General features: G+C 36.9%; 1 protein-coding gene and 1 pseudogene across 2 annotated transcripts in view; both read right to left on the bottom strand.

The window, feature by feature from the left end:
* Positions 1-496: 496 nt before the first annotated feature.
* The window catches only part of LOC132661803 (olfactory receptor 5AN6-like), a 132851-nt pseudogene continuing 111758 nt past the window's right edge, over positions 497-21589 (bottom strand). Inside the window, exon 2 of the transcript XR_013550405.2 lies at positions 497-2280. The product of XR_013550405.2 is annotated as an olfactory receptor 5AN6-like (transcript). The remainder of the gene's footprint in view (positions 2281-21589) is intronic.
* Positions 17879-18817, bottom strand: LOC132661804 (olfactory receptor 5AN1-like). The gene has a single exon (XM_060606751.3). The coding sequence runs from the start codon at positions 18815-18817 to the stop codon at positions 17879-17881; it is 939 nt and encodes a 312-aa protein (XP_060462734.3).

The following is a 21589-nucleotide window of genomic DNA, read 5'->3' as shown; positions in this document are numbered from 1 at the left end:
GCTTCCCTATGGTGCTCCCTAGCTCTTTGGTCCCTGGAGTGGCATCTCTGTGAATGCCACCTCTCACAGATGCACTCCAGGAAGAGCAAACTGTCTCTCCCCATGCACCACAGGTCATCCTCAGATTGCACAGTCTACCCCAGGCTGCTTGAATGCCTTCTCCCCAGGAGTAAGGCAGTACCTTCAGGGCTCTAACCCAGCCATGAACTCCACCTCTAAAACTCCAGTGTTTGAGTTTTTGCAAAAACTCATGAAAATCAGCCCCTCTCATTTTCCCAGCCAATGGCTTTGGGGAAGCATTCTCTTTGTGCATCCCCCTATGTGCTCCTCTCTCTCTCTCTCACCCTTCTCTGTGACCTGGGCTCCCTCCTCTCTGCAGCACCCATGATCTGTTTCTCCCCCAAACCATGTCTCTGCACTTCCTCCCTCCCTCTATGTAGCCTCTTCTGCAGTTTGTTCTGTCAGTCCTCAGATTGATTTCTTGGGTATTCAGAATAATTTGATAGTTATCTAGCTGTGTTTGAGGGATGAGACAAGCCTAGGGTCCTCCTACTTAGACTGCCATCTTAGCTCCTCTCAAGTCTCCAAATTTCTTGACTCTCTATATTCTCTTTCATTTCTTCCTTGCAAACTGGCCAGTTGTCTTGTGAGCTTTTCTCATTCTGGTAGAACCTTGTTAAATTCATCTAACAGCAACCAATTCATGCTACAAGCATTCCATTTTCCCACATAATCTCCCTTCAAAGTTATCACAAGTGCCGTCGTACCAAATGTTTTATTGTGCCAAACATAAATTACTATCCTCCCAGTTGTCAATAATATATTGCTTAACACCTATTTCCTGGCCCTAAAGAAACTTACAAATGTTAACACTGATTTTTTTAATAGCATACTACCACCTGTACAGATTTCTGTAACAGTTATGATGGACTGAGTATGTTACAGTAGCAAATAATCCAAAACAGACTTATTTTTTGCTAACAATACAAGTTTCTCTTATGTCAGCTGGGGGCTCTTCTCTTGCACCACCATCTTATTCCTTACAAGTCAGCCACTGACTAGACCACTGGGAATAAAAAAGGTAAAAAATCACACATATATAATCTCTACCTAGAAGTGGGATATGTCACATCTGTTCACATTTTCATTTGCCATAACAAGTCACATGCCCAAACCTGACTTCAAAGGGATGAAATACAATCCTCTCTCAGGGAATAGAGGGAAAGCAGATATTTGTGAAAAGTTACACAATATATTACAAGGCTTGTAAGTACTATTATAGCTGTTTTTCATACACTATTCTGCGTATTTTGTGTCCTAAGCCCTAAAAGGCACCAATAATTCCATGAAAATATTCTCTTTTCCCATCTGTTTAAGGCATCTTTGATTTCCGTGTTCCTTAGGTTGCAGATCAATAGATTTAAATCACCACAGTGTATACAACGGAGGTCAGCTTGTTTTGGCTCAGAAAATCATCAGAAGTAGGGCACAAATAGACTAAGGTGTGTGAGCCATAAAAGAGAGTCACAGCTATCAGGTGAGAAGCACAGAAGTTGAAGGCCTTAGACCTGCCTTCAGATGAAGTGATCTCAGAATGGTGGCAGCAATATAACCATAGAATATCATGATAACCAAGACAGATGTGAATCCAAAGATCACTGTGAGCACAGAGGTCCCGATTTGGAAGGAAAAGGTGTCAGAGCAGAATATGATCAGCAGCTGGGGAAGATCACAAAAGAAATGGCTGATGACATTTGGCCCACAGAAATGAGGCTGAAATAAGGCACACAGTTGGATAAATGAGCCAAAGAATCCAGTTACACGAGATCTCACAACCATCTGCACACAGAGGGTGGGAGATATGATGGCGGTGTAGAACAGAGGCTTACAAATGGCAGCATATCGGTCACAAGCCATAGCTACTAAGAAAAAGCACTCAGTCAGACTCAGGGTAAAGAAGAAGTACTGCATGGTGCCCCCTACAAAGGAGATGTATTTCTGCTTCTTGAAGAAATCTGAGAGCGTCTTGGAAGCTGTGGGGGAAACATAACAAATATCTAAGAAGGCAAGTTTATTGATAAAGAAATACATGGGTGTGTGCAGGTAGGAGTCCATCTTGATCAGAGTGATGAGGTTGACATTGCAGAACACTATCACGAGGGAGATGCCTAGGAAAAAGGATGACTTCAAGTTTTGGAGATTCAGAGTATCCCAATAGGATAAACCTGGTAATTGTAGTGCTGTTTCTTCCTTCACCCACTGCCATGGTGTTTCTGAGAACTGAAGGGAAATAACAAAAGGAATTTCTTATTATTCCAGTATCTTCAGGCTATTAAAAGTAAATACATGGTGTTACTTAGCTATTCAGCCCTGCACTTTAAGTAATTGCCTTGTAAACAATATAACAAGAAAAAAAGAAAAAGAAACTCCCCATACATATTTTTATTTCTTTATTTTTTAGGAATATTTTTATTAACCTATATTGAAAAAAAATCCATATAAGTGTAGATCTTAACCTACAATTAAAAAACAATGTATCTAGAGACACATACCCCATTGACGATGGATGAATTAGGGGGAAGTGGAGCAAATGAAACTTATGAAAGAATTCAAAAAAGAAACTAAACATTATCTTGAGATCATACATGGAGGACTAACTGCCCAAACTAGCAACTAAAAATGCTGGGTAAAATATTTTATAAATTTGCTCAAATGCATCAACTAGTTGGTTTTCTTTAAAGGCAAATACTATTCAAAACAAACACTAAATGAAAAAGAACACAGCAAGGTAGCACAACAGTTAACCTGGTTTGGGACTGCAGTCATTTGTCAAACTGAGACAAATGAGCATAGATATTTTTTAGCTTCATGGGACTCAGGGATCGGGAATAAGGACCCAATCAAGAGATTCCCATATAAGGTGGGTGCACCCAAAGGAATATACCATTAATACAAAAGTAAAAATTCAAACAACCATTATCCCACAATAATGCAAAGAAAGTTGTATGTCTAAAACTTGGCATTGAATAGAAAGGATGGAGTTATTTTAATCTCCTCAAAGAAATTCATAACTATAAGGTAGTTAACACTGGAATGCCTAGTGCAGTCCAATTTCACACTACTTGAAATACCTGAAAAATCTCAAATGGGAACTGAGTTTAAAGAGATACTCAATACAGTCAATTCAATAGGCTAATGCAATTCAATATAGTTAGTCCATAAATCACTTGTCACAGTCAGATATGAGATAAGGAGCTTGTGGGTACATTATAAATCAATTCACAGTTTCACTGAAAGTATTGCTATGAAATAAATGATAGATGAAGGAAACAATATGCATAATGCTGTAGTTGATTTACATTCTGGGGAAATCTTATCTTGCTGTCATTTGCAAACTGGCACCAGTCCATGTACCTCAATTTGAATAGCTCTGTCCTAGATACCTGACAGAAGCAGATGAAAGTGCTCTCTGGAGAAACCCACCTTCATTTCAGAGTTCAAAGTATTTTCATAGATGTAATTCCAAGAAAATTAATAGCTCAAAGTAAAAAATCACTAAGTATGTAAGTATATGAGAGTTAACAAAATATTAGCAGAAGCACACCAAAAACGGCTTTAGATCAATTGGACTTATCAGAATAGAAATAAGTTGCACAAATTTTAAGAAATATGAACATCTGTAAATATGAGTAAAGAGCAAGCAGACTCATATATGGCTAGTGAGAACACGTAGAAAACCACCTGGCTGTGGGTCTGGGAGAAGCCTCACAAATCTGAGTGTTTAGGAGTGCTCTGAGGAAAGCAAAAGGGCAGCTGTGGGCATCCATCCTCGCTTTGAAGGATAAAGAGAAAACATACAATCTTAAGAGTTCTGTCTCAAGAGGAAACAAGAAATGTGGAGCAAGAATATGCATAGAAGAAGTCTGAGAAAACTTCAGAATCCCTACCAGGGCTGACAAAAGATATTTGTCTCCTAAAGCCAGTTGGTAAAGCCTGAAGGAGACAACTCCTTTAAATGCAATGACATCAATGCAAATCTTCAAGGAACATGAAAAAGCAAGGAAACATAACACCACCAAAGGAACACAATAATTTTCTAGTAACTGCCCCTAAAGAAATATAGATCTGTAATATGCATAATAAGAATTCAAAATAGTTGCTTTAAGGAAGCTCAGTTGAGCTATATGAGAAAACACAAAAAGAGATCAGGCAAACAATACACAAACAAAATGAGAAATTTAATGGAAAAAGAAAAATCATTTAAAAAAAGAACCTAAGAGAAATTTTGGAGTTGAAGAATACAATGAATGAAATGAAAAATGCTATGGAGAGTATCATTATAAGATTGGCTCAAGCAGAAGAAAGAATCTGTTAAGTAGAAGACAGTCCTTTGAAATCATCCAGTCAGAGGAAAATGAAGAGAAAAGTATGAAAAGAAGTGAAAAAATACCTATATGGATTATGGGATACCATTAAGAGAAACATTCTGTGAATTATCAGACTCTAAGAGAAGAGAGGGAGAAAGGGGATGAGAGCTCATTTACATAAATAATGGCTAAGAATTTCCCAACTCTAGGAAGAGGTTTGGACAATCAACTTCAAGAAGCTCATGTAGTCCCCCCAAATTTTAACCTAAAGTTATCTTCTCTGATACATTATATTTAAACTGTCTCAAATCAAACACACACAAAAAGAAATTTAAAAGCAATAACTGAGAAAAAATCCTCACATACAAGTGAACTATCAGCAGATTTCTCAACAGAACTTTGCAGGCCAGGGAAGACTGGTATACTATATTCAAGGTGATAAAAGAAAAAAATATGCCAACCAAGAATACTTTACCCAGCAGAGTCGTCCTTCATAAATGAAGAAGAAATAAAAACTTTCCAAAGCAAACAAAAGCTGAAGTGGTACATCACCACTAGACCTGCCTTACAAGAAGTATGGAAAATTCTTCAAGCTGAAAGGAAAGGGTACTAACAAGTTACATGAAAATAGACAACACACTGACAATGGTAAGTATATAGCCAAATTCACAGCACTCTAATACTGTAATATAATGGTGCATTAAACCATTATAAACCATTGAAAAAAATCCATGTAAGTGTAGATCTTCACCTTAACTTAATGCCAGTATAAAGGTCAAAGGACAAAAGTATTAAAAAAAATAACTATTGCTGCAGTAATTTGGTAATGGATACATAGTATAAAAAGAGGTAACTTGGGACATCAAAACCATAACAGGTGAAAGGGGAGAAATATAAGGGTAGATTTTGTATAATCAAAGTTGTTATCTGCATAAAATAGACTATTATAGCCATAAGATGTTTTATGTAAAGCCACATTATAGCCATAAAGCAAAATCCTACAGTATATGCATAAAAGATAAAGAGAAGCAAAAGCATGCCACTATGGAAAATTATCAGTTCACAAAGAAAGACAGAAAGAGAAGAAGAAGAAAGGAGCAAGGGAACTTTGAAACAGCCATAAAACAATCAATAAAATGTCATTAGCAAGTTCTTACCTACCAATAATTACTTTAAATGTAAATGGACTAAATGCTCCAATCAAAAGGCACAGAGTGGCTGAATGGATTTAAAAAAAAATAAATAAAAAGACCCAACCATATACTGCCTAATGAGATTCACTTCAGGTTTAAGGACACACAAAGCCTCAAAGAAAAGGGCTGGAAAAAGATATTTCATGCAATAGAATATCTTTCATTCCATTGGAAGGTTATTTTGTTCAATGAAAATGAAAATAGACCAGGGGTAGCTATACTTATATCAAACAAAATAGACTTTAGGGCAAAAACTGTTACAAGAAACAATGAAGGTCATTATATAATGATAATGGTTTAATTTATCAAGAGGATATAACAATAATAAATACATATGCACCCACCATCAGAGCACCTAAGTATGTATTAAGCCAATACTATCAGAACTGAAAGGAATAACAGACAAAAAACAGTACTCCACTTTAAACAAAAGACAGGTCATTCCATACTAAAACTCAACAAGGAAACAATGGACTTGAAATATACTTTAGACCAAATGGACCGAACTGCCATATACAGAATATCCAACAGCAAAAGAACACACATTCTTCTCAAGCACACGTGAAACATTCCCTAGGATGTCCTTAGGCCACAAAACAAGTCATAACAAATATAATATGACTGAAATCATATCAAATATATTTTCCAACAACAATGATATGAAACTAAAAATCAAAAATAGGAAGAAAGCTGGAAAAATAAAAAATATGTGGAAATTAAACAGCACAATTAAACAATCAATGGTCAAAGAAGAAATCAAGAGAAATGAAAAATACATTAAATGGAAATGGAAACACAGCATACCAAACTATGGGATAAAGCAAAAGTAGTTCTAAGAGGAAGTTTATAGAAATAAATGCCTACATTAAGAAAAAATTTCTGAAATAAATAATCTAAATTTACACCTCAAGGAACCAGGAAAAAAAAAAGGTGCATACTAAACCTAAAGTTAGCCAAAGGAAGGAAATAACAAAGATCAGAGCAAAAATAAATAAAATGGACACTAGAAAAACAACAAAAAAGATCAACAAAATTAAGAGCTGGTTTTATCTTTTTTTTTTTTTTTAATTTTTTTAACGTTTATTTATTTTTGAGACAGAGAGAGACAGAGCATGAACAGGGGAGGGGCAGAGAGAGAGGGAGACACAGAATCTGAAACAGGCTCCAGGCTCTGAGCTGTCAGCACAGAGCGTGATGGCGGGGCTCGAACTCACAGACTGTGAGATCATGACCTGAGCTGAAGTCGGACGTGTAACCGACTGAGCCACCCAGGCGCCCCTAAGAGCTGGTTTTATAAAAAGATAAACAAAATTGACAAATCTTTAGTTGGATTAAGTAAGAAAAAAGAAAGAAGACTCAAATAAAATCAAATGAAAAAGGAGACATTACAATTGATAATACAGAAATACAAAGGACCATAAGAGACTACTATAAACAATTATATGACAGAAAATTAGGAAATCTAGAATAAATGGATCAATTCCCATAAACACACTCACTACCAAGAGTGAATCATGAAGAAACAGAGAACCTTAAAGATGAATAATGACTAAGGAGATTAAAGCAGTGATCAAAAGCACCTCCACAAATAAAAGACCAGGACCAAATTACTTTATGGGTGAATTTTACCAAACATTTCAAGAGGAATTAATACCAATTCTTCTCAAACTCACAAAGCACAAGAGGAAGAAACACTCCCAAACTCATTATATGAGACCAGCATATCCCCAAAACCAAAGCCAGATGGGGACATTACAAGAAAAGAAAACCATAGCAATATCTCTGATGAATAGATGCAAAAGTTCTCAACAAAATATCGGCAAGCCAAACCCAACAGCATATTAAAAGGATCATACACCATGACCAAGTGGGATTCATCCTGGTGCAAGGATGATTCAACATATATATCAATCAATAAATGTGACACATCACACTAATTAAAGAGATAACAATCACATGATCATCTCAATAGATGCAGGAAAAGCATTTGACAAAATTCATTACTGTTATGATAAAAATCCTCAACAAATTGGGTATAGAAGACTATATAGTATGGTGATTATAGTTAATAATACTCTATTATATACTTGAAAGTTGCTAAGAGGGTAGATCTTAAATGTTTTCACCATAAAAACAAAGGTCATTACATGAGCGGATAGACGTGTTTAACACTGTGGTCATTTCACAATATATGCATGTATCAAATCTTCACACTGTACACCTTAAACTTACACAATGTTATGCGTCACTTATATGTCATTAACAGTAGAAAAATAATGAAATAGGAAAAGCGCTCAAAAATAATTCGGTAATATTAGCCTAAAATTTAATGAGGTTAGACTTAGAGATTGAATGTACATATCTTATCTGGGGAAAAGTTAATACATAATGATCAACACCAACTCATCTCCTGGTGAAGTAACAGGACTTCAGTGATAAAAAAGGAATCCTTTGGACATCGAGGGAAAAGAAAAATACCAAGTTACCTGTAGGGGAAAACATCAGATTGGCCCTGGACTTCTCCACAATAACACTGAACATCAAAAGGCTGTGGAGCAGTATTTACAAAACTCATCTCCTTTTATAACCAAACTGTCATTCTAATATTAAGGCCACACGAAAATATTTTCCACCATAAAAAATCTCAGAGAACACAGTATCCATTAGCCCTTAATGAAGAAAAAAATCTACCAGAATATGAATATGAAACAGCAAAGGTTTTTTTAAAAAATAACATACTAGTGATAGCATTTCATTCAGTTAAAACAACCATGGCAATTATGGTTACAGGATACACGAATGCATCATATTTCAGTCATTTGAAATGACAATGTAAACATGTATTTATTGATAATAAAAATATCCAAGATAAAATAAGTGGAAAAATCAGGTTACAGAACAATGCATATTGAAAAATAAAACTTACACAACTCTATATACAGGCACATGTAAGAAAAATTTCCAAAGTATTTACATGAAGATAATAGCAGTGGTTATCTCTGGATGGCAGTAGCATAGGTGATATCATTTTCTTCATAATGCATTAGCTGACATATTTATAAATTTTTAGTGGGAATATTTTGTGTTGACTATTAGGAGGAAATTTAAGATATTTTTCTTTAAAAAGATACAATCCATATAACTCATGTTTTAACTGGTTCAGATAAAGTGAATTAGCTAGAAGAGTCATAAAGTCATACAAGTTTATCAATTTCCAGTGCCTACAAAAATGGCAATAGAAAGCCATTATCAATATTTCAAAAGCTAATGAAAATGTGTACATTTCCATTATACCACACGGAGATTTTACTTATTTATTTTTCTTTTATTTCATTATTTATTTATTTAAAATTTTTTTTTAAAATTTACATCCAAGTTAGTTAGTATATAGTGCAGCAGTGATTTCAGGAGTAGATTCCTTAATGCCCCTTACCCCTTTAGCCCATCCCCCCTCCCACAACCCCTCCAGCAACCCTCAGTTTGTTCTCCATATTTATGAGTCTCTTATGTTTACCACACAGAGATTTTTAAACTACCAAATTCCTTTGCTTTGTAGGAGAATAGTCACAATTTACTGTGATTTCTTTATTTCACACTAAGAGCAAGACTTGATTGTCTTTAATAAAAATGAAGAAATTCATTGAGAGAGAGATTAAACCATTACCTGTCCAGGGTGTGTTTTTTGCTAAATTTGTCAGTTGAGCTTCATTTTCATCCTGTGTTAAGTGGAATCAATGGTTTGTATTCTTTGTATGGTGAGAAGGTCAAAACCAGATAAACGTATACACTTCAGCTACTGTGATGATCATGACTAACTGAGAGCTTGAAGGAACCGGTGTTTCACCTCCAGTGGGTTTCTCTGCTACAGAGAATCAGGCAGGCCACCCAACCAAGTCCAATGTTCACAAAATAGAGGTGATTAGTTTAAGTTGCTTTTAAATTTTCTTTCTTACTTAGTTCTTTCTCTAAATTTGGATGCCTGTTTTCTTCCAAAATATGCTGTAAGCCTGTATACATTTTTTAAAATTTTTACTAAAGTCCAGTTAGTTAACATACAACATAATATTAGTTTCAGTACAATGTAATGATTCAACACTTCCATACATCACCCGGTGCTCATCACAACAAGTGCTCTCCTTAAACCACCCCCCCCGCCCCCCACCTATTTCACCCATCCCACCACCGACCTCCCCTCTGGTAACCATCAGTTTGTTCTCTATAATTAAGAGTCTGTTTCTTGGTTTGCCTCTCTCTCTCTTTTTCCCTTTGTTCATTTGTTTTGTTTTGTTTGTTTTTGGATTTAAGAATGATTTTTTGTTATGATGAACAGAAATACAAGATTCTTCTGAAAACTGGAAGAGCTGACAGAATATGGTTTAACTTAATTAAACCTTTTTCAATGTAGCCTCTTCTCTCCCTTTAGTTGTGGAGCTTGATCTGTCAGTCTTCAGATCTATTTCTGAGGTATTTAGGATGATTTGATAGTTATCTAGTTGTGTTTGGTGAGTCTAGGGTCCCCCTACTCTACCACCATTCTCCTCTCCTATAAACCTGTATATTTTATCTATCTATTTGAAGACCTATCTGCCAAACTTAGTTATAAATTTATTGTTTTCTTTTCCCAACATATTTCTGTTTTTATTTTTCCTCCTGTTTTCCTTGCTGTTTGTATTGATATTCTTTTTCCAATTCTTTCAATTACAACCTTTGTTACTTTTATTTCTTTTCAAAAGATTACCTCTGATTTTTTCATTGGCTGCATCAATTAAGTACTATTATATTTTACTCATATTTTCCTTGTGTATTATTTGACACCTTGTACAGAGAAAAGGCTTTGATATCTGCAATCCTGAGTTTGAGTTCTTACCCCTTCACTTACTAGCTTTGGTTCTTAATTCCTCTGGCCTCGGTTTCCTCATCTGTAAAGTTGGTCTAACAGAATTTAGCTAATTTAAACTTAAATTTCTTGAACATAGCATTCATAAATAACAATACCTGACACATATATAGTGTTTATCATGTGCCAGGGTACTCTTCTGAGTTCTTGACAAATATCAACTCACTTACTCCTTCCAAACAATCTAACAAGATATATAGAATATCCCTGTTTTACAGATGAGAAAACTGAGGCACAGAAAGATTATGTTACTTGCCCCACATTACACAGCTGGTGAGTGACAGAGCCTCGGTTTGAATCCAAGTGTTTGGCTCAGGAGAAATTTAATTTCCAATTACAAAATATACTGTTTCACTCTTGCTGCATAACAAATCACTCTAAAACTCAGTGTTTACGGCAACATTCATTTATTGCCACTTCAGGTCAGCTGCAGGTTGGCTGAGATTCAGCCAGTCTAGGGGAGGCTTATTAAATGGGTGACTCCTCTGAAGTTGGCTGGTCTAGGATGAGCTTGGCTGAGATAGCTCTGACCCATGTGTTCCTTTCCCTAGGACCAACAGACACCCAGAACATGTTTTTCTCATAGCAATGACAGAAGCACAAAGAAGCAAGTGAAAACACACAAGGCCCTAAGGCCAATGATGAGAACAGCACTCTGTCACTTCTGTCAGCTAAAGCAAACCACATGGCAAGCCCAAGGTGAAGACAAGAAAATGCACTCTACCCATGACAAGACTGTAGATGCAGGGAGCCTTGAAATTTGGGGTTAACAATTCAATCTATCACACAAAGTGAATGGATTTTGCTTTACTTTTTCTTAATACCCTTGTGATCAGATAAGGTTATCTACCTGATTTCTACTGTCAGAAATTTATTGAGATTTTATTCTGTTACCTAGTTCTAGATTCCTTTTTTAAAGTTTTACAAACCTGGAAAAGAAGACATGTATTTACAATAGTCATTTTAAATCTATCACTAATGCTTTTAAATACCATATGTTTAAATTCAATTTTTGTCAACTCTAGATCTTAAAATTGATTGGACATAAAATTCATGGAATTTTAATTGTGGTACCATAACTTTATTTTTGCATTTTTCACATTTAACTTTGCATGTTTTGTGTCTGTTAGTCAATGCAGTTGTTTTATTACATCATTATGAATTGGGTTTTCTGGTCAATACTTGAATTAGTTCACTCTTTCTCTTAAATTCTACTTTGCTTAAACTAATATTGCTACTCATTTAGTTGTTGTTTCTGTATGCTATCTATATGTTCCCCCACCATCTTGTATTTAATTATTCTGAGTCATTTGCCTTTAGGAGCATCTTTAAATAAACAGAATATCATGGTGGCTGGATATTCTTTTAACCCAGTGAGACAACTGAACTTTTATTTGTCTAATAGGTAGTGTTTTGGGGTCTTTTCCTCTTTAAGAAGTGAGTTTAACTCACACACACACACACACACACACACACACACACACCCCATCTTTGTAAATGTCTTTTTCTGTTTGGGTGTCATTAGTCAATTGTTTTGCTTTTTGCTTGTTTTTGTTGTTGAAGTTCTCCTGATTACTCAGCTCAAATTCATTTAGTACTATTCCAAGTAGAAGAGGTCAGTGAATTATCAAAGCTTCTCCCTCACTTACTTCCAAACAACACCTTTAGTTTAATCAGTACAGTGACATTAGAAATTTCTCAAATCTCCTGGCATGTGGACTCTTATTATCTCTAATTTCCAGTAGTAATAAAGATGATTCATTATTTGCAACTTTTGCAAGTCATTTTGTTGGGAATGTATTGGGAATGACCAAGATATCAGTGTAAAACCTACCCTCTTATCTAGAACCCTCCAATAGTTGCATTTTTTAAAATACAATACATTTTCCATTTTTTTTTTTTTAATTTTTTTTTCAACGTTTTTTATTTATTTTTGGGACAGAGAGAGACAGAGCATGAACGGGGGAGGGGCAGAGAGAGAGGGAGACACAGAATCGGAAACAGGCTCCAGGCTCCGAGCCATCAGCCCAGAGCCTGACGCGGGGCTCGAACTCATGGACCGCGAGATCGTGACCTGGCTGAAGTCGGACGCTCAACCGACTGCGCCACCCAGGCGCCCCCATTTTCCATTTTAAAAAAATTACAAAATTACTTAAGGGAGTAATGTCAGTTTCATTGTGACGTAAGACAGTTTCTTTTTTCCCTCTTTTTTAACAATTAAAATCAGCATCTATCTATGAACAAAAGTACTTTTTTGGGGAGTTGTGGGATCCAGCACCATCTGCCAAGGATCCTGGGAGGAATCTTTCCCACCTGTTCATCAGGTAATAGGCAGACAAACCTTAGTGTGGGCTGCAGAACCAAAAAAAAAAAAAAAAAAAAAAAGCCAGCCCCAACCCCTCTGGGCCATGGTTGGGGAAAACCATGAGTGGTTGGTTGGCTTGGGCAGACACCCACAGATGAGAGGATTTATGGAAGTCCAACATTCACAAAGAAATATTTCAGCACTCATTGGAGGGAAAAAGCTGAATTTGAATCCACTGGAGACAGTAAGAGGAACTAGGCCAGTGTTAATCCCCCCAAAAAGGCAACATAACACGGGATTGAACTAACCAGCAATAATTTCTCCAAAGGGTCAAAGGAAGAATGGTGAGTGAGTACCTGTCTAGCTTAGTTGTGTTAACCTATTTCTCTCCTGCAGTACCAGAATAGTGAGGCAGGACCTCTATGCTTGGGTAAGGAAAGTAATCAAAAACCTCCCAATACAGAAAATTCGATTCTCTGGTAAATTTTGCCAAATATTTCAAGAAAGTGAATAAAAATTTTTCTCAAAATCTTCCCTAAAATCGAAGAGAAGGGAACACTTACAAACTATTTTTGTTAAACCAGCATTACCCTGATACCAATGCCAGATAAAGACACTACAAGAAAAGAAAAAAAATGTAGGTCAATAACCCTCATGAATGTAGATGCAAAAATTCTCAATAAAATAGTAGCAAACCAAATTCAACAATATATTTTTAAAAATCATGTGCTGTGATCAGCACTGGATTTTATCCCTGGGGTGCAAGGATGGTTCAACAAACACAAATAAATGTGACACATCATTAATAAAACAAAAGACAAAATCATATGCTCCTCTCAATAGATGAAGAAAGTGCGTTTGACAAAACACAACATCCTTTTGTGATAAAAACTCAACAAATTGGGTATAGAAGGAACATACCTCAACATAATAATGGCCATATATGACAAACCTACAACTGACATCATACTCAATGGTGAAAGACTGGGAGCTTTTTCACTAAGACCAGGAACAAGAAAAGACTGCCCACTCTCACCACTCTTATTCAACATAGCACTGGAGCCCTAGCTAGAGCAATCAGGCAAGATAAAGAAGTCTAAAGCATACAAATAGGAAAGGAAGAAGTAGAACTGTTTCTATTTGCAAATGATTTGAACTTATATATAGAAAATCATAGAGTCAACCAAAACGCTATTAGAAGTAACCAATGAATTCAGTAAAGTTGCAGATAGAAAATCAACATACAGAAATCATTTGTTTTTCCATACACTGACAACAAAACATCTGGAAAAGAGGTAAAGGAAACTATCCCATTCACAGTTGCATCAAAAATCAATAAAATATTTAGGAATAAATTTAGCCAAGGAAGTGAAAGATCTATACAATGAAAACTACAAGACATTGATGAAAGAAATTGAAAAGAACACAAATGAATGGAATAATATCCCATGTTCATGAATCAGAAGAATTAAAATTGTTAAAATAACCACACTAACCAAAGCCATCAATAGATTCAGTGCAATCCCTATCATAATTCCAATGGCATTTTTCAAAGAAACAGAAAAAGATCCTAACATTTTTATGGAACCACACACACACACACACACACACACACTAGCCAAAGCAATCCTGACAAAGAACAAAGCCAGTTTGTTCTTTGAGGCATCCCACTTCCTAATTTCAAACTATACTACAAAGCTATAATAATCAGTATGGACATAAAAATAGATACATAGACTAATGGAACAGAACAGAATATCAAGAAATGAGCCCCCACGTACTAATATTTGACATAGGAGGAAAGAATACTTAATGTAGAAAGGATAGTCTGTTTGACAAATGGTGCTAGAAAACTGGATAACCACATACAGAAAAAAAGTGGACTCCTAACTTACACCACCCACAAAAATTAATTAGAATTTTAATTAGAGGGATTAGAATCTTAAACATATGACTTAGAAGAAGTCATAAAACACTTAGAAGAAAACATGAGGAAGAAACCCTTTGACATTGGTCTTGGCAATAATAAATTATAAAATGATATTATGTAACTTTTATTTTCTTAACTCTAATCCTACCTAGTGTCATTCAAATACCAAATGTGTTCTCCTAGATTGTGCATCCAGAAGCACAATTTTAATCATTCATCCCCCAGAGGGTTAAAAACTAAATTTTCATCTTGATGTGCACAGACTCAGCTATGTACCTCAGAGTAATCTAAAAGTCTGGAGACTGGAGATCTATTAAGTGAACCATATGCATGTCTCAAATGAGTCCTGTCCACTGCCAAGGCTCTGATTCTCCTCTATTCTTTAAATCTTATCAGTGTATGTGAGCATGTGAGATTCAAAATCAGCTTACCATAATTTCTTGGGGCTCAAACTTCTACTCATTAACTGATCTCTTGGTCTAAATAGTCTTTCTAAAACAACTCTAATGAATAATGGGTTTGATCTTTATACAGTATTAATAATAGAACATCACTGAAATTATTTGGAAAAAAACACATTCAGTACCTTAGAAAGATTATTAGGATCATTTAAGGAATTTTATTTGGGCCAAGAGGTCAATTATAATAATTAGTAGAAACTATCAACCCCTAGAATCTCAATTATTTAGGCTCTTTGACTCTTGACTAAATACAAAGTGAAATTCTGAGTCTTTATGCTAAAATTCATGCTCAGCTTTTCATCTTTATGGTCCATGGCTCCCAATGATACCCTTCTGCACATTCAACACTCTACTTTGCAACTTACTCTGACTAAAGGGAATTCTCTTCTCTTTTGTGAAATAAATCCTGCAAAATGAGGTCAAGCTCTTCCTTTTGACCCAACTTTCCACTGACTCCCTAATAACCCATATGAATTCTTATTCTTTTCATATCCCTTAGTCTGTGGGTCTATTTTAATCACCTTGCATTGAACTATGCCTAAATATGTAGAATTTATTATTTTATGTATGGGTCTGTTTCCTAACTAGATATGAGGACAGGAAGCTTTTCTAATTCTCTTTTCATCCTTACCACCCACCTTGATGTATGTATCTAGCAAATGCTTAGTGAGGGCTTGCAGATTGACTGTTCCCATGAGATATTACATGGCTAAATGTCTATGCAATTACTAATTACTAAGAGTAGAATCTGGGTATATACCATTGGTCTAACTGTTCTTCAGGGACAAGTCTGGATAACTATGTTTTATTTTCCCCAGGTTTTTTCTTTAAAATAATACTTAAAGGAATTTCCCATCAGTACCCATAGCTAATGTTTCTCAACAATAGCTGATTAAGGCATTTCTTGGAAGACAGAAGCTCCTGGGAACCTCACCCATCCACAGCAGCTCCCAGAAGGTTAACTTCCAGTTACCATCAGCAGCTCTTATTCATCACCTCCCTGAGCTCATCTGAACCGGTCAAGAGGGAGATCTGTGCAGTATTATGGAAATATCTTCCTTTAACATCTAGCAGAGTTTTGTCTCTTAAGGAAGGCTTCACAGAACCTTAGCAACAGACCTCCCATACATTCTTACACATATATAAAGAGCAGTGCTTCAAGAATATACCTCTACCTGGATTGGGGGGCCAAACATCCTTTGTTCATATTACAGTTTCCTTAGCATGGGATAAGCCCCCACACTCTCTCCTAGAGATTCCCCTTCTCTCAATCCTCCCCAAATGTAAACTCATGGAAGATTTGGCAAAAGCTTTAAATACTTCTTCACTTAAAGTTTTTAGTTAAAAAGAATAATTCATGTGACTAATTAAAATTGAGAAAAAGCATTCATAAAGAACCCATTAAATCTCTAAGAATAATATATAAATGTAATGGCATTTAGTTTTTATCATTTGGTTAATGTCTAAGCAATCTGGCAAATCAACAGTCAGTGTTGGGACCCATCTTGTTCCTCTTTTTAACCAGGCTTCTAGGACCAAATGTTTTATTTCCTCCTTCAGACAACACAAACTAGCCAGGGTTGAGAACCCTGCCTATTGCTATCTATTTCCTCTCCTGACCCTTGAGTACTCCTGGAAAATATAAGTATTAGAGTAACTCTGACCACCTACTCCATCCACTGTATCACCCATACAACCAAAAATCTAGGACATAAAATATTGAACACACACAATAGCAAAGAGTGTATACCACCTTCTATATTTGTTCTTAGTCTCTGCAAACATTGAACATTCAGTAACTATATTATTACAATGAATTCTCACACAAATCTCCTCACACCAAATTTGAACAGATGCTTAAAATACCAGAACAATTTGGTAGTGTGATCCCATTGCCTATGTCAACAGGGCAAATTTTCCAGATTTAATGGGGGAAAGAGGTTTGAGTCCTACAGTATCAGAAATTGCTATTAGTTGACATGAATTTTGCACAGCATCTCCCCCCAGAAATCCACATTGGACATAAGATTCAAGAATTAAAACATCAAACTCATAAATAAATGCTACTGAAGGGACCACATCCTTCATTCCATTACTCTTTATGATTCAAATCACCCCCCGCTTCATTAGATTACACCTGGTAATGTGACCAAATCTTAATAGATGATTAGCCCTGAAAAAGGCCTTAGACAAACATTAGCTATCTCAGACTGCTCTTCCCAGAAGACACAACTGGCTAATTGTATAGTTTCGTTTCTTTTCAAAGGCACATCCCCTTTCTCTATTCTCTCCCATTATGGTCAGAAACACAGAATAAACATCAATCACCATCATGTCTTGATTACACTGCATCAAAATATTTGGGAGACAGGTTTCTACATTCCTGGGGGCATCTGTCAGGTATCACTCTTTTACAATCAGAGGTTTGAGACTGAACAGGGCTCAATCTCCGAAGCAAAAAGTGACAGGTTTCTAAACCTTAAAATTTTACAAATACTTGCAGATTACTTATAAATGAGGCCACTATTCATGTAGGGCAAAAGTATGAAATTCCAGGACTTAAATGTACTGTGTTTGTATGGAATCAAGTCACTTGTCAGTCCATTTGGCATATTATCTGTGTCAAATTAAGCTTTCTTTATACAAAGATAGTATAAATTTTGTTATATTTCGTTCATGTGCATATTGTTTTAAGGTTTCTGATGGGACAAATCTGGACAGGACCTCAGCAGTAACATCTCTTCTTTTGTATCCTCTTCAAGGCATCTTTGATTTCCTTGTTCCTCAGACTGTAAATCAAGGGATTCAACATGGGGATAACCACAGTGTAAAAAACCGATGCAAATCTGTCAAAACTGGAGGAGCCACCAGAGCTGGAACTCAAATAGACAAACATACTCGAGGTATAGAAGAGGGACACTGCTGTCAGATGAGAAGCACAGGTGTTGAAAGCCTTGGACCTGCCTTTAGCTGAAGTGATCTTCACGATGGAGATGACAATATAGCCATAGGATATCATGATGATGAAGGCATTTGTTATCCCAAAGATCACTGTTAATATAGCAGTCAAGAGTTGCACAAAGAAAGTGTCAGTGCAGGACAGGACTAACAACTGGGGCATGTCACAGAAGAAGTGGTTGATGACATTAGGCCCACAGAAGTGAAGCTGAAGTATGGCACACAACAGGGATACAGAACCAGAGAGTCCAGCCAGATAGGACCCCAGCACCATCCGAATACAGAGGGTGGGTGACATGACTGATGAATAGAGAAGAGGATTACAAATGGCGGCATATCGGTCATAAGCCATGGCTGTCATGAGACAAGACTCACTCAGTCCCATGATTGAAAAAACAAAGTATTGAATGGCGCAACCCACAAAGGTGATAGTCTGCTGCTCTTGGAAAAAGCTGGAGAGCATCTTGGGGGCTGTGGAGGTCACATAGCAGATATCCATGAAGGACAGATTACTGAGGAAGAAGTACATGGGTGTGTGGAGGTGAGAGTCCATCCTTATTAAGATGATGAGGCACAAGTTCCAAGTCAGAGTCATAATGTAGATGAGCAGGAATACAACAAAGAGCACTACTAGGATTCTGGGGAAATCAGAGAATCCCAAAAGGATGAAATAAGTGATCTCTGTAATATTTCCTCCCCCAACCATTTGCTTGGTGCTTCTAGAATCAGAAAAGAGAGAAGAGAATGCACTGCTGACTCAGGTGAAATGACAGAATTACATTGCTCATATATGTCATTCTCTCCTCTACTGAGAACTGGGAAAGAAGCAATGCTTCACTTTCCTGAAGAAAAGACCCCACCTTTTCATCTTAAAGTGTCAGGAATTACCTTTTAAAAAGTGCTTCAGGTTCTCAGTTATTCCATGACGTCTCATGAAAATTAAAAGAGATATTTAAAAATTGACCACTTTAAAAAAAGCAATAGAAACCCTATGGTTCTTATATATAATGCTAAGAATCATTGATTAAAATAATAGGTTTTTAAAAGACCTCTGATAAATATGTAACTGCTGCATAAGTGGCATCATTGAAGAATACATTTGAAATAGCTCTTCTCCCCCAAACGATCATCTAGATAGGTTTCTTAAATTTCTTATCTCAACCATAAGAAAAATTACCCTTTTTATAATAACGTCTCAAACTTTTAAACAAATTTATCTAATAAAACATCTCCAAAATGGCCTGGTAAGTTACATCATAATATGTAATTCTGAAAACATTCTCTTGGGGGCACAGCAGATGTGCTCAATTAGGTTATGGAATACGTCTTCTTAGGGAAGCCTTCACACAAACTATTCCATACAGAGGCTAGCACAACTCACTATTGCCCTCAACTATCGTCTCAATTTTAGAATATTTTGTTTCTTAGGAAACAGCATAGTACTGTGGTTAAGAGTTTAGACTTTGCTGTTTTAGTTCTGAAAAACATCATCAAGATTGCACTATAGGTCATTCCTGACATCAGCCCCCTCCCCAGGACAATAGCAATAGAATAACTATTCATAGGCAAGACAACATTTTGAAAATCCTAGAACATGGAAATGAGGCAGAAACACCTACCTTGGACTACAGAGACCGCATAGGTGGGTAGAGGTCAGCCACACTTTGACTGTACTGCCACTCTCCCATGCTGGCACAGTGCCACACCAACAGGATTCCTTTTACCTATGGTTTCCCCAGTTGGGGCAGGAGGGGGAGGGAGAGATCCCAAGGTGAGTGGTTATCCAGCTCCCCCAGAATTGTGGGTCATTTCGTGGGATGTCCAATCTGGTCTCACCTCTAGGGGATGGCAGGGGAATCTGTGGGGTATGATTACTGGGAATCCGATTGTGAGGGAGAAGGAGGCAGGACTTTCAGCAATCAGTGCTCAGATCCTGGCAGACTGAGTTCCTATTTGCATTGACACTCAGGTAGAAATCCCCACCAGAGGTTTTACCCATTGCAGAGACCAGATGGTGGTCCCATCTGACCACCGGGTAATTTGATAGGCAGTTCTGTCTGATCTAGGATCTGAAATGGCAAGCTTTCTGGCATTGGAGCCTGTTCTGCCACTCTGTACAGGCTGGAAACCAATTCATAAACTCATCCACTGACCCATCAGGCCCAGCCCAACCAGGAAACCTGCCCAGACCACCTAAAAAGGAGCATCGTTCAGCAGTCAGCAGTGCTGCCCACCTGCAGAGCTAGGACAGTGGCCTCATTTGTCCAGGGAAATCAGCACACAGTTCTGCCTGATTCAGAACCTCAAACAATGAGCCTTGTTGGCTTTAGAGCCTGTCTCCACCATGTCCAGGCAGAAAAGCCAATTCATAGCCCCACCTACTGCTGAGTATATCTCCTAGTACCATCCAACCAGGAAGCTGACCAGGGCTCCTGGGAAGCTGCCAAACCCAGAAGCACTCTAGCAGAGAGTCCAGTGAGTGGCTTTATACATTTAGGTGTGGCCCAGAAACAGAACCATGCAAATGTGGTCAACTAATATTTGATAAGAGAGCATAAAATACTCAATAGAGAAAAGATAATCTCTTCAATAACTGTTGTTGGCAAAAATGGATATTCATATGCAAAAGAGGGGCCCCTGGGTGGTTCAGTCAGCTGAGCTTCCAACTCTTGAGTTCAGCTCAGGTCATGATCTCAGGGTCATGGGATACAACCCCACATTGGGCTCCATGCTGAGTGTGTACAGCCTGGTTAAGATTCTCTCTCTCTCTCTCTCTCTCTCTCTCTCTCTCTCTCTCTCTCTCTCCCCCCCCCCACTTCCCCTGCTCACACACTCTCTCTCTCTCAAAACAAACAAACAAATAAAACTTGTCTCATATGCAAAAGAAGAAAACTAGACCCAAATCTTACACCACTCAAAAAATTAACTCAAAATGAACTAAGGACCAAAATGTAAGACCTGTAACCTTAAAACTCCTAGAAGAAAACATAGGGGAGAAACTTCTTGACACCACTTGGCAGTGATTTTTTGGATATCACACCTAAAGTACAAGCAAAAAAAAAATTAAAAATTAAACAAGTGGGATTATATCAAACTAAAAAGCTTCTGCACAACAAAAGAAATGATAAGCAAAATGAAAAGGTAACCTATGGAACATGAGAAAATATTTTCAAACCACATATCTGATAAGAAGTTAATATACAAAATATAAAACAAACTCATATAACTTAATAGCAAGAAAATAAATGGTCCAATTAAAAATTAGGCCCAGGACCTGAATAGATATTCTTCCATGATGACACCCAATGACCAAAAGGTACATGAAAAGGTGTTTTCTACATCACTAATCACTAGGGGAATGCAATGAGATATCAACTCACATCTGTCAGAATAGGTTAGAGAGAACAAATGCTGGTGAAGGTGTGGAGAATAGGGGTGTGCACTGCTGTGGAAATGTAAATTGGTATAGACACTATGG

The sequence above is a fragment of the Panthera onca genome, chromosome D1 (assembly GCF_046562875.1).
Source record: "Panthera onca isolate mPanOnc1 chromosome D1, mPanOnc1 haplotype 2, whole genome shotgun sequence".
Classification (NCBI taxonomy): Eukaryota; Metazoa; Chordata; class Mammalia; order Carnivora; family Felidae; genus Panthera; species Panthera onca.
This window is presented reverse-complemented; position numbering and strand designations above follow the sequence as displayed.